The following is a 13,915-nucleotide window of genomic DNA, read 5'->3' as shown; positions in this document are numbered from 1 at the left end:
CTGGTGTGTGTCTCCTCAGCCAACTTGCTACTGTACTGTAACTGTCTACCAGTTGCTCCTGTAAAGAGGAATCTGTTCAAAGATTACATTGTGTATGTAACTCATTTTAGTTCAGGGGCCACATTCAGTGCAATTTGATCTCAAGTGGGTAAAATAATAACATAATAACCTATACATAATGAGAACTCATAACTTTTACAAAACATGTTATGAACAACTTGAAATTTATTGAGAAATATGTCTGCAATTTCAACAATATTATGCTTTTTCTGTCTTCTATATCATTTTAACACTTGGCAAATGTGTCCCTCGGGGTTGGATTGGACCGGTTATGGCCCACAGGCCGCACGTTTGACATCCCTGGTGTATGTGAATCCTAATCTTACATCAATTTGAGTTTCAGTTTGTGTTTATTTCGATCAGCAACATTTATCATTATGAGAAAAAGAAAGGGTACATGAGGCTGACCAAAAGGGTTAAGGCTGAAGCAAACAAGCTTATAAATGCCCTAACCTTTAAACCATACACATTCCTATACATACGCAAAAATGCATACATTCTACCTACACACATAGACATGCATGTAACATACATGTACCAAACAAAATACTAGAAATTCAAGCATTTGTCCCATATATCATGACTACATACCATTTAACTGAGTTTGTGCTATAATATTCTCCTCATAGAGCCTGATGCATGGACTGTAATATCAGAATAATATGATGTATTTACATAAACTGTCAAAATATTTATGAACAGAGGGCATGTAAAAATAATCCATGAATATGCTTGTGGTTATTTTCTCTGCATATGTACATAATATATATATTTATTTGTATACACACACTATGCATGCAGAACACACTACTCATACACAATGTGCTGTATTTGCATTTTATGAGCTCTGTCGGTTAAGCCTTGAGCACAGCATGTCACACTTTATCTAACATATCTGCAGCATTGCAGGTCGTCAGTGATTGCAGGAATACTAATTACAAAGGAAATTCCTCCTAATAACATGCAACATTTACTAATGAGAACTGAATCAACTGTACGCGATCTCATTTGGCTACATGTGATGTTGATTCCCGTTCTGGATCAGGTCATGGCCCATTTACAACCAGATGTTCCGTGTAAGGTACCGCTGAGTTCAACCCCACCGGTTAAACTAGTGCTTTGCGGTCGTGCGACAGTTTGATTTTTATGGTGCTGGTGGTAGCTCCTAACCTGATTTTCCTGTTTTCCAAATAACTGAAGACAAATATCACTGAGTAATTATCTGTAACCTCAAATTATCTAACTAACATCAGTGCCACAGCAAAGTCTAAACAACAATCAACAACAACCATCCCTTCTTTCCTATACCCAAGGAGAGAGGGGAACATGCAGTACACAAACTGCAGCAAGCAGTACATGAGAAGAAAAGTTAAGTTTCACAAACATTTTTTTTCACACATAGATAGGACCCATGTAATTATTGCCTTGATTAAACATTAATCTTGTCTGTGGTCTTTTTTTTAGAGCCACATTACAGCTCTGCACTGTTTATCCCTGGTGCTGGGTTCAAAGTTCCTAATACCATTAAGCCCCATAAAATGTACTTCACATGATGAACCTGTCACAGTGGCTCTTGGTTTCATTTATTAGTTCTTGTCTCATCTTTCTCTGGCTGCAGCGTATATCAAAAAAGAAAAAAGAAAAAAAAAACGCTGAAAATACTCAGTAAAGGACGAAACTATCATCACAAGAGGGCTATCTTATAAAAAAAAAGAACAAAGCTCTGCTGTAAGATTAAAAAAAACATACTCAAGAAGAATTCATTGCATCAGGGTGAGAGATGTTTGACATTTTTGAATATCTATACTCTTGACCCCTTTTCATTCAACAAGGTTGTTTATTTTTCATCTAGCACCTTTGGTTTTCCGGCTTTTCAAGCCTTTTTTTTTTTTTTTACAAGTGCTATAGGAAGAGAAGCTGCCTGCCAAAGCGGATGTGTTTACCCTGTTCATGAAAAGAGTCGTTAATATGAACACGTTCCTCTTGTGGTATTCACAACCTATGATTTTATCTGAAAAGTCAGCTCTCTCTCACTCTTTACGAGTTGTGACACGTTAATGACATTTCCAAAGTGATGGAGGCCACGGAAGTTCATTTTTTGGTTGGGTGGTAAGTTTATATACTAGGCCTGGGCAATAAAGGATAGTGATATTAACTTGACAATAGATACTACATCAATAGCAATAGATAAAATATCAAAATCATTCAATAGAAAGTCAAGAGCGTTACACAGCTGCATTTTTTAGGCTCACACACAGCCTATCATATCTATTGATAAAGGAGTGTGTTACAAGTGACACACAAACATCATCTAACGACAGTACAAAAAGAAAAAAACTCTGCCCAACGAATTCTAACCAGTTCATCCTCGAGTCCAAGTGAATGTTTGTGCAACATTTGAAGAAACTCCCTCAAGGCGTTACTGAGGTATTGAGTTCACAAGAACGGCACCGACAGATTTGAGGATGGAAAAATCTGAAAACATAATGCCTCCTGAGTCCTGCCTCTGACTGTCGGCAGCACAGAAGGTTTACCTGTTTGTTGTGCCTTAAATGGATGGGGCTGGCAGCAGGTGTGAGCGCAGATCAGCAGATCATGATATATTTCATTAGCAACTTTAGTTGGTGGTATTTATCTAAGCTGCTAAGCAAGCACCCTGTCACTCCTCAACAGTAAAAAATAAGTAGTCTCCCTTTTTTAATTTCCTATAACCATTCTGCTTTCGCAATGGCCAGAGGTCTTATTAAATTAGTGTGTAACCAGCATTAATTTGTACAGGAACCACTAGAAAGTCTCGCTTTGGCTCTTCATGACTCAGTCTTAATAAGAGTCTTATTTAGCAAACAATAAATTATTACTGTATTATTTTTGGGCGCAGCTACGGCCTCCAGGCAAACTGCACACAACCTGCATTTGGAGGTCGCCATCTTGTTTAATTCAACATATTAAGATATATGCGCGGATAATTTAAGACACATGTCACACTGTCCACATCAGAAGTTTAACTACTCCTTCTTCTAATAAGTATGTTGATTTGGTTACTTTACCAAAACTTCAGGTATAATGTAAGGCCTGATTAAACAGCCATAACACCCCGGACCGTGCTGACACTCTGAAACAGGAGTTCATACTGTAGGACAGTTGTCATGCTACCACTGTGAGAAGATCTGACCACTCACTGCGGGATTGCGGGTATTGCGCAAAATTTATCCGATTCCCGCAAATCAACACATTTCAAACCAGCCAGCTACACACTACAGGAGCGCTGCGTCAGACAGTCTGACTGAAATGACGCACACACGTCTTTGTTTGTATAGTTTAGGTAGCCTACTGAATAAAGTTAGATGTTTTTTTTTTCTTGTTGATGTTATAAAACACACACGCTGCTTCAGCTGTGCAGCGCCACATCTGTTGCGCACCAACAGACAAAATTAAAACAACGTCAGCATTGTTTTAAGTCCAGCAAGTCAATTGAGTCTATTGTCTGTAAGTACAGTTCATCTTCAGCTGTTGAGTGGGTAGTGCATCACTTTCATCTGAGGACTTAAAGAGGAACTATGCAGGATTTGTAGCTTAACTATGCTACATTTTTCCCTTAATTAAACAGCTTTGGAGTAATTGTGATGGTTTAATAAATGGCTTAACCTGTTACGAGAGACAACGGATGCTCTCTGTCCTCCACGTGAATGTCACTTACTGCATCTCTGGGCTGAAAACCAACCAACATCTCTAGTTTATAGGGTTAGGGTTAGGGTATATAACGTTATCTACCACTCTACAGATTGATTTCTCACCGGCTCCGTTGTAATGCACATGGCCGGGAGGAGGGTTAGCAAAACAGCGGAAAAGCGAGCGGACATGCATAGTTCCCCTTTAAAGCCTCTGGAAACCCAAATCCACCAAAGCCTCCTAACCATGTATTTTAGGGTCTATGTACATATTATTAAACATGTAAAAATAATTAGAAAAAAGTTTCCATCCAAATTGAAAATATTTGTCTTTTAAGGTTTTGTACAGTAGGTTTGAATTGGGCGGAGTTATCTCTGGGATTTATCACGCAATAAATCCTACCACTCATAAATCGCCACGTCAGTTCTCTCACCCAGCCCCCCAGTGGCAGCGAACAAAACCGTTCTGCTAACGGTCGCTCCACCACTCCTCTCTAGTCCTCACAACCAGAGCCATGTCAACAGGAGTTGTGTGTGTGGCGATTAGCTTTTAGCATTTATTAGCTTTCCAGAGCGACCTGCCCTGTCTGTGTCTATGTGTCAGTCTGTCTGTCTGTGTCTGTGCCCACAACTCCTCTCTACATACAGTCGTGGCCGTTGGTCAGCCGTGTTTTTGGGGGGGTGAGGGGAGGGAGGGAGGGAGGGTGTGTGTAAATTGGCGATTAGCTTTTAGCATTTATTAGCTTTCCAGTGCGACCTGCCTTGTCTCTGTGTGTGTGTCAGTCAGCCCCTCCTGGCGCTCACACAGACATGAGTGACGGTTAAAAGCTTCTTTTTTTTCTGTGAGACTACGACCAAAGACGGTTATGATGCTCCAAAACGAAGCTGGTAGACTAGTTAGCTGCTAAATAGCATCAATCAATCGATGCACGTCCTCCGGTGAGGACTTTTTTTTTTTTTTTTTTTTTTTAATGGTCGCCATTGACGTGTTGCTATGACAATGGAGCTGTCAATCATAGCGTTATCTGCCACGCCCACACTGCCCTGACCAGTGGCCTCAATAGTGCCTCAATAGCAAAATGAGCTGTTTTTAAACAAGGTTTTCTAATAGTTATGAATAGTTATTGTCACTCAGACTTTTGTGGATGCTTAATGAGGCACTTGACTTTGATATAATATAAGCATTTTTACTATATATAGTCGGGTTTCCAAAGGCTTTAAACCAAATCGTCATGTTGATTACAAACGTGAAGAATCCATGTCATGGTGTAACGTGCCACCAGTGAAGGTGATGAAACTGGTATATTACCCGCCCCTAATACACAGTTAAGAACCAATGCACAGTAACCTGCAAAAAGTCTTCTTTTTTTTTCAACCTGCACTCAAAAACACAAAGCTGTCAAGTTATAAGATATCAAATTAAGCAACAAATCTTAATTTGCTCACAACTTTTCTTGAAATTCTTAAAACTTAACTTTTTCAATCAACAAATAGTTTCAGTTCCAAATATTAACACTATCTTATGTCTATAGGGGACGCATACACATACATCATCCTGTCTTATATTACGTTACTTCAGAGTGTCTGAGGGGAATTGCTCGCTGTGAGTCAAGATGATGGATTTAAACTTTACTTACACTTTAGTTGACTAACAAAAGTTGTGAAGGTGTCTGTATGCAGATCTGCACGCACTTTCCTTTGTGTTTGCCTCTCGATCTGTGTCTGTCTGCTGTCAATCTTTTTGATTTGTGATATCTTGTAGTTCAGTCAGTCAGTAGAGTTCATGTTTTGCAAGCGCTCTGCTTTATTTGAAAGTCTTTCTGTAGAAACCGTCTTGAAAAGTACAAGATAAGCTTTTGTGCTATATCTCCCCTTCCACTCCTATAACACATACACAGAGCGGATCAATAGCAACCTCCTCCCCCCTATCTTACATAATAAACACCAAGGCCTAAACAACAAAACAGCCTCTATTCCACCTGTGTGGCCTGCAGCAATGGATTCTTCAGTCCCTTATGGGAAGACACGGAGGGAAGATAGAAGGAACCAAAAAGAGGAGAAACACCGAAAGACACAAAACACAAAAAAAAAGTGAAGAGCAAAAGGAGGCGAGGCGGAAAGGAAAGGCAGAGGGAGAGCAGAGTGGATCCCACTTGGCTCATGTTTCAAAGCTCTGAAGGATGTTTTTGAGGAAAACTTCTATAAAATGCATTTTCTCACACGGCAAGGAAAGCAGCCTGACTGGGCAGGAGCATGCACGTGTAAACAAGTCACACAACTCAAAGCCACAGATAATTGCACTGATAGTAATATATTAAAGGGATAGTTCAACATTTTGGAAAATTGGCCCATTGCCATAATCCCTATAGTTTTAGGAGTAGGTTCGTTACCTTTAATTGTCGGTGCAAGCTATTTTTAGAACGGCAGAGCAGAGCCGTGAGCTGCTCAGAGCTACGCTACAGAGGCTCATGGGATTTCTTGGTTTCCCTCATCAAACTCATCAAATACACAATCCTACTCCTAAAACTATAGGGATTATGGCAATGGGCCTATTTGCCAAAATGTTGAACTATCCCTTTAACACCTAATCTTAGATATTTTGCTACTTCAGCCGTCATAGTAACACATCATGACCCAGCTGACCTTAAAATAGGGTTTGCGTTTTTAAGGACGTTTTAAGGACGTTTTTAAGACAACAGGGTGAATGCACCTGCTCCACTCTCTTCTGTACACACACACACACACACACACACACACACATCACTTCCCACAGAGACACACACAATTATTTTCCATTAGGAGACTCTAGCTGCTTCTCTATAGCTGCCACTTCTTCTCAGGTGAAATGAAAACAATTAGGACTGATAGAGGGTTAACATCAACCTGACACACACACACACACACACACACACCACAGACTTAGACCAGCACGAAAACACACACCTGCCAGCAACTCGTACTGTATGTAGTCTGCACTCCTGTCAAGGCTAAAAAATCTCTTTCACAAATCCAGCACATACAGAGACAGGTAGACACAAAAAAAACCCTGTCCCTCCCTCGAACTCACACAGCCAGGTACCACACACACACACACACACACACCACAAAATGTCAGGTGGTTGTGTAAGTGTGGTGATTTGTTCCTCCTGACAGACAGGAAATAAGGGAGTCGACCAGGGACCTCACTTCCTCTTAGACCTGACTAACCTGACATCTATCACACACACACACTCATACACACAGTCTTCTCCTTCTCCTCTCTTTCTCCGACACACACACTCACACACACAGTCTTCTCCTTTTCCTCTCTTTCTCCGGCACACACACAATCCATCAGGCTCCTAAATATCTCCTGAGGCCTCCAGACTTTAAGCCACTCCAATGTGGGATTACATCTGTGTCTGTGTGAGCCACAAAAAAAAAAAGCGAACATGTGTGTAATTGTTTCGTAACTAGAACTTAATTTACAGTTTAAAAAGCTTAAAGATCCCCAGGTTGCATGCTAAAGTAATGGAGCATGCTTTAATACTTCTGCTGGCAAACGGCCTCGAATACAGACTGCTGCACAACTGTTCTCAAAACACTGGTCTCAGAGGTTGCTGCACACAAAAGAGAGAGACCATCAGTGTAAAAACGTAATTAAATAATGAGACTTAAGAGCGTCGGGGAGGTGGAAAAAGTCACAGTAAGGTTGCGCAGCATGGACGATGATAATCAGTTAGACGAGGCGTCTAATGTACCCTCTCCTCATTACAACATGGTTAAGCAAATTTCCACATCAGCTTTAACTGTTTGACACTGATGAGGGAGAAGGACCTTGTGTGTGTGAGCGTGTGTGTGTGTGTGTGTCCAGTTTCATGCTAGTCTATTTGATTTGGGTTTTGACATAACGCTCAGAAGTCTCTCAGCCCACGTCCCACCGTCCAAATGTCACATCACTGGCCTCTGTTCGCTAACGCACGCCCGGCCGTCCAATCAGCATCCAGCTCCTCCGTCCGGCCTCGCTGACCCAATGACACGTGTCATATCAATCCTAATCACACCCATGGATCCGCTAAGTGGGACAGAATGGCGATTACAAAACTTTGCTTGGCCTACTTGGAAAAAGAAAAAAACTAAATACAACTTCTTCAGTCGTGATAACAAACTGGACTTTGAGTTAGGAGCCCTGAAACTTGTTGTGACCTGAGATTTATGATTTCAGACCAGAGTCAAGTGCGACGGTTTAACAGCTCAGATGCTCGAGCCACATTTTAATGCCATTACCTTGGGGAAGGGTAGCAATAATGAAGACCTGCGGTATCTTTTCATTACACTTTGGCTACTTATAGACCATTATGACTATCCTCATCAGCAACAAGGACAAAATCATTCTCTATTCTCTGGATTCCTGACGTAATGGTTCATATCACTTTGTTATTTGGAGCACTTAATGATTTTGGCCATGTTCATATTCTTAAAGGGATAGTTCAACATTTTCTCCTACTGCCATAATCCCTATAGTCATAGCAGTAGGTTCATTACCTTTAATTTTCGGTGAATGTTGTTTTGAGATCCGCGGAGCAGAGACGTGAGCTGCTCAGTGAACACAATGGAGGTAAACAGTACAGGTCCCCTGTCCCTCATCAAACTCATCAAATACACAATCCAACAACTCCAAAACGCTCTTGAGGACAAGTTGTGACCTGCACATTCACCACGCTATGAGATAATCATGTATAATTATGTAACATTACGACACATGAAGCAAATACTCTTAAAGGTAATGAACCTACTGCTATGACTATAGGGATTATGGCAATGGACGAATTTGCCAAAATGTTTAACTATCCTTTTAAGTCAGTAGTAGGCTATGGCTTGATCCTATGATGAGATATTGAAAATCATTTTCAAAGTCTCCCGAAATCCATAACTATTGAACTGTAAAGTTGGTTAATAGAAAACCCAGAACATCTGGCAAGATTTTCATCTTACAACAGTCATATTAAAGCTAGTGAGGCATCCTGGGCTCTGCCTGTTAGTGATATAGAATATGATTTACATTTCTGAAACACAGCGAATATGACCCATCCTTGACTTCGACTCAGAATATAGAGTCTAGCTCGAGCCTCACACTGTATCCATGCTGGGGAAAACGTGAATCAGTCAAACAGCTGTGTGGAGCAGAACCCACTCGGTGACAGGGAGGGAGGGGCGGAGGGGTGCAGAGGGGGTGAGTTATGAATAAAGAAAGGGAGGGAGGGGAGGTGAGCAGATGAGAGGTGGAGGGAAAGGGGAAGAGGAAGAGGAGGAGAGAGACAGTAAAATGCTGCCGTCACTTAAACTCTAAAATGAAAGATCGATGAGCTTATTTAAATGTGCTCCCAGAGACGAGAGTTGGCTCATATAAAGCCTCGCATTTATGAGGAGGGGTGTGGGCATCGATTGACTGAGAGGAAGAAGAAGGGAGGGCAGGGGGGGTGAAAGAAAGAGAGGGGGCGGGGGGGGGGGGGGGGGTCGGAGGGAAAGAGAAAGAGAGAGAGAGAGAGCGACGTGGAGAGATCAGGAGGATCAACCTTGGCTCATGAATTTCATCCTTTTCCTCCTAAAATAAAACGTCCTAATAAATGCTGGAGATAGAGGGGTCGGAACCTGGAAAATCTACAGTCTTCGATTGGCCGCCTGGCACAGCTTATCAAATCAATAACCACACCCCCCCCCCACACACACACACACACACACACCCTCCTCCTCCCACCAGCCTCATCCAGAATCAGTTTCACTAATTCCAAATTCACCCCCCCATCTCACACACACACACACACACTTATAAATATATACACAAACACAAGCCACTGCCAGCCTTTTTTCTTAAGGTGTTTCACAGCGGGGCAACCCCTTTGAGCCGGGGGGGGGGGCTCGAAGGGGTTGGTGGAGGGGCGGGGGGGTATGAGGGGGGGGGGGTGACTTGGGTGCTGTGGCTGTGAGACCTTGACATTAGAGGGAGGACGGGAAGGAGCTGACTCTGCAGCCACACACACACCATCCCTCCGTCGTCGTCTTCCTCCACCTCCTCCTGCTTAACACATAGGAGAGAGGGAAGGAAGGAGGAAGGGAGGGAGGAGGAGAGAGGGAGAGGGAGAGGGAGAGGAGGAGGAGGGGGGTTGAGCGTGATGATGATGATGACGGAGAAAAGAAGGGGAGAAGAGAGGAGAGAGGAGCAACTTTTGACACACGGAGGTGTTGTCATACCGTCATCATCGATTGAACTGCAGGCACAGCTTTCTGAGTGACAAGCGTGGTGGTGGTGGTGGTGGTGCGCTGCATTCAACCCCCCCTCCCCCTCCTCCTCCTCCTCCTCCTCCATTTCTTCTTCTCACCCCCCTCCTCCCCTCCCCTCATGCCACTCCTCTCCTCTCTCCCCCCTCAGCTCTGTCCCACACCACCACCTCCTTCTCCTTTTTGCCACACTACCTCCTCCTCCTCCTCACTTTCTCTCTTACATTCCCCTCCGTTCACACGCACACACACACACGATCTCCATGGGTTCACAAATAGCTCACCCCCACCTCAAACACACACACATTCATAGATGCAGACATTCCTGAGACCCCCTCCTCCTCCTCCTCCTTCTCCTCCTCCTCCCCCCGATAACCCCTCAGCCTTACATTCTGCCCACCACGCCATCTGTGACCCAGAGAAAACTGCGCCGGCCGACACCGGCCCTGACCTTTTCTGTGCTTTTGTTTTGCCGCTCTGACATGATCCCATGAGGTACACAGCACGCACACAACTACACACACACACACACGCACACAGTTTCTCACCATCACTCTCTCTACAGCCAGAGAAAAATAAATAAATAAATAAATAAATAAATAAAAAGGGCACAGAAATTAATGAAACATGGCAACACACAATTTCCACACGCAGCTTTCGGCCGTGAATCGATATCTCATCATATCTGTCGTCTTTCCTGTTGCTGTATTCAACAATTACCCCACACACACACAGCCACAAGTCTCAGGCTGTGTTTTTTTTTTTTTCTGGACACCTTCCAGCACAACAGGGTTAATAATACTAGACTTAATAGGAGGCCACTTCCATTAATACACAATGTACAAGCTGTCCAAGTATCTATGTGTGTGCTTTTGTGTAGTTAAACAGGTCATTGGCTAAGAGGGGGGATTATCAATGCTTGGATTCTGCACACACACACACACACCATACACACATCCTCAATACCTTAATCCAACAATCATCATCCTGTAATCTATGCATCATCATTACAATAACAATAATTTACATACACATGCAGCACAGGAGGCACCCCCCCCCCCCCCCCCCCCCACCACACACATGCTGCTTCAACATGATTTCATTAAAAAAGGTTTAAAATGTGTCTACTAGAAACACCCCAGTGTGTCTTTATGTTCCTCCTGCAGTCACACAGACACACACACACTAACTATGAGACAAACTGCTACACTCCGGTCTAATAAATCACACCCTTGTTTCCAGTCTTAGGAGTCATCATCTCACTCTTCACTGTTCACCACCACGGGTCCCAGTTGCAAATGAGTCTGTCACAGTGTGTTTGCATCCACACAACACACACACACACACTCTTTTGAACTCTCTGTGTCTAAAAACATGCAAAGGTGTGTGAATTTTGTTCTTTTCATTTCACCAGTGTGACATCTGAACCGAGCTCTTCTTACCTTGGCCGTGCAACATGTGGCAGCTGCTGCTGAGAAGAAGCAGCAGGAGCAGGAGAGGCAAACACCGGCTGCCACCACGGGTCGTCCCGGTCCCCATCATCATCAGCACCGGGTCCGTCCGCCGGTGGCTCCCCGCTGCGGCTCCCTCCTCCGCCTCCTCAGTGGAGCAGCTAATTCCCGGCTTCATCGTTGCGGGACCAACAGTGTCCGCGTCCGCGCTTGTGCTTGTGCTGCTGCTTGGTGCCGCTTTCTGCAGCTGCAACTCTCTCTCTCTCTATCCCCCTCTCTCTCTCTCTTTTTTTTTTTTTTTGGGGGGGGGGGAGAGAAAAGAAACGGGGGGATTCAGCAGCAGCAGCAGCAGCTCTCCCCGGTGAAGCGAAGCTGCGAGTTCACCGGCGCTGTCACTGCCGACAAGCTCCCCCCCGCTACGACTTCCCAGCTCCGGTGTCCAAAACTCAGCAGGCAGCGGCGGCGGGGGGAAAAGAGGAGGAGGAGGAGGTGGAGGAGGAGGGAAGAGGGGGTCGTTCAACCCAACAGAAATACTTTCCTTTCCCCTCCCGGTGTAGCGGCACGGTAAATCTCTTGTCTATCCGCTGTGGCAGAGGGGTCCGTGTGTGCCCTGCGCCTGGCGATACCTCATTTTCATTTGGATTGATCCGAGCACGGAATTAATACATTTGAGTGTCTGTGTTTTTTTGTTTTTTTTTAGACTTATCGGCTTATTCTCTGCTGCTACAGACCTCAAATCCGCGCTTGTTTTGATGTCTTCACCGGGGGATTTGTCCCGCGGATCATTTAGCTGTTTTAGACAGTAGTCGTATTAACAGAGAAGCGATAAAACACATATATTATCCATCCACGCTTGTGTGTGTGTGTGTGTGTGTACGCGCTCAAAATCAATCCAGTAATTGATTCTGTGAATAACCCTGGTGTGTGTGCGTGTGCGCAAACAACTGCATGGGCTCCAGTCCAGTCTCCGCCGTGGTGGTGGTGGGGGGGGTTATATCCAAGTGATGGAGAAGCGTGGTCTGCAGTCTGTTATCCGAGCACAAGTTGGATCTCCTAATTAGCTGCTGTTTAACCCTGAAGTCGTTGCGAGGTCGAAAAGCATCCACCTCTCTCTCTCTCTTTCTCACTCACTCAGTCAGCTCACTCTCCCAGAACAGGGCACTCTTGTCTCGGATACCAGATACGCTAAGTTGCCGTAATGCGCCGGTGGGGCTCGGGTTACCACACGGGAGAAAAGAAAAGAAAACAGGGACACAACAGGTTAGCAAAGAAAAAAAAAAACATGAGCACACTGCGCACTGCTAAGTTTCTTTCTCTGAGACTTTTGTACGTTTTTTTTTTAGTTGTGCACGCGCTGTTGAAGAGGAGTTAATTCAAACCGCATTCGCATTCCAAAAGAAAGTCGTTAACTGACGGTTTGTTTGAACTGGGGAATAACGGCCGTTTCTTGGTTACACGGAGACGGTAACGTTACTCTCACTGCGACACTGGAAGAGCCTTTCGCTGTTTTTCATCTTCCTCCCAAAAAAAGATGCAAACACAGTCCACACGGGAAAGAAAAATTAGGAAAAAAAGAAGAAAAAGTCTCTTTAACGTTGTCCGGTTTGTATCTACTCACAGAGTTTGTGAGCTCCCAGCTTCCACAGCGTTTGAAGCCCGGTGTCTCCTCTCGGTGTCTGCGCCCTGTTGAGGCTCGGGAGTCGGGGAGGAGGAGGAGGCGACTGAGGCGCTGCGTCTCCCTCCACCGAACACCTGCCACCCTCTTCTCCTCTACACGGACTGTGGGGGAGAGAAAGAGAGAGAGCGGGAGAGAGGGAGACAGGCAGCAGGGCGGCCGGTTTAACCTCGTTCAATCGCGTTTTGAGACTTTTATGAAAGCAAACTGCTCAAAAATGTGAGATACAAAGTACTTTTTCCATTCGTGTGCCCATAACTTCCACACAGCTCCGCGCGAATCTGAATCTCTCCCCTCGATCTATCCCAAAACTCTAAAACTAAACTTCTATTCACTATCATCCCTCGTTGCTGATTGGTCGAGCCGGGTGCACCCTCTGTTCCTATTGGACAGTCCGAATCAAGGGGGCGGGACCCAGAGGCAAAGCAGTGAGTGTAGTAGTAGACGACTGCGCCCCCAATTCCCACCCCCATTGAACCCCCCCACAGAGAGAGAAGTAAATAAAAGTGTTTTGTTTTTATGCCAAATTCAATATTAAGGGAATAGATATTGTTATTTTTTTAGTATTATGTATCATTTTAAATACAATTTGTGGTCACAGTGCAGCAGTTAAGGACTAGCTTTTTCCAGGCTTTTAGTGTGTGGTTTACCTCACTCTTCACTCCTCTTTGTTCTCATAACACTTAGTTTATTTACTTTATACATTCATTTCATGTAATGCCTCTATTATCACATTCGTATATCCCTCCCCTGCTGAGTAAATGCAGTAATTGTATGTGTGATAGACAGCAATAGAAACACCA

The 13,915-nt window shown here is 44.1% G+C and overlaps 1 protein-coding gene across 1 annotated transcript in view; it reads right to left on the bottom strand.

The window, feature by feature from the left end:
- Window positions 1-11,525, bottom strand: part of LOC310989093 (protein sidekick-1-like) — a gene marked incomplete at both ends in the record, with an annotated part of 280,354 nt that extends 268,829 nt beyond the window's left edge. The window contains one exon of the mRNA XM_083975990.1: window positions 11,429-11,525. Within this exon, the coding sequence (XP_083832116.1) occupies window positions 11,429-11,525 (97 nt within the window). The remainder of the gene's footprint in view (window positions 1-11,428) is intronic.
- Window positions 11,526-13,915: the final 2,390 nt, after the last annotated feature.

The sequence above is a fragment of the Trachurus trachurus genome (genome assembly GCF_905171665.1).
Source record: "Trachurus trachurus genome assembly, chromosome: 1".
NCBI classification, from domain to species: domain Eukaryota; kingdom Metazoa; phylum Chordata; class Actinopteri; order Carangiformes; family Carangidae; genus Trachurus; species Trachurus trachurus.
The sequence above is the reverse complement of the archived record's forward strand: the minus strand, read 5'-3'. Positions and strand labels throughout refer to the sequence as shown.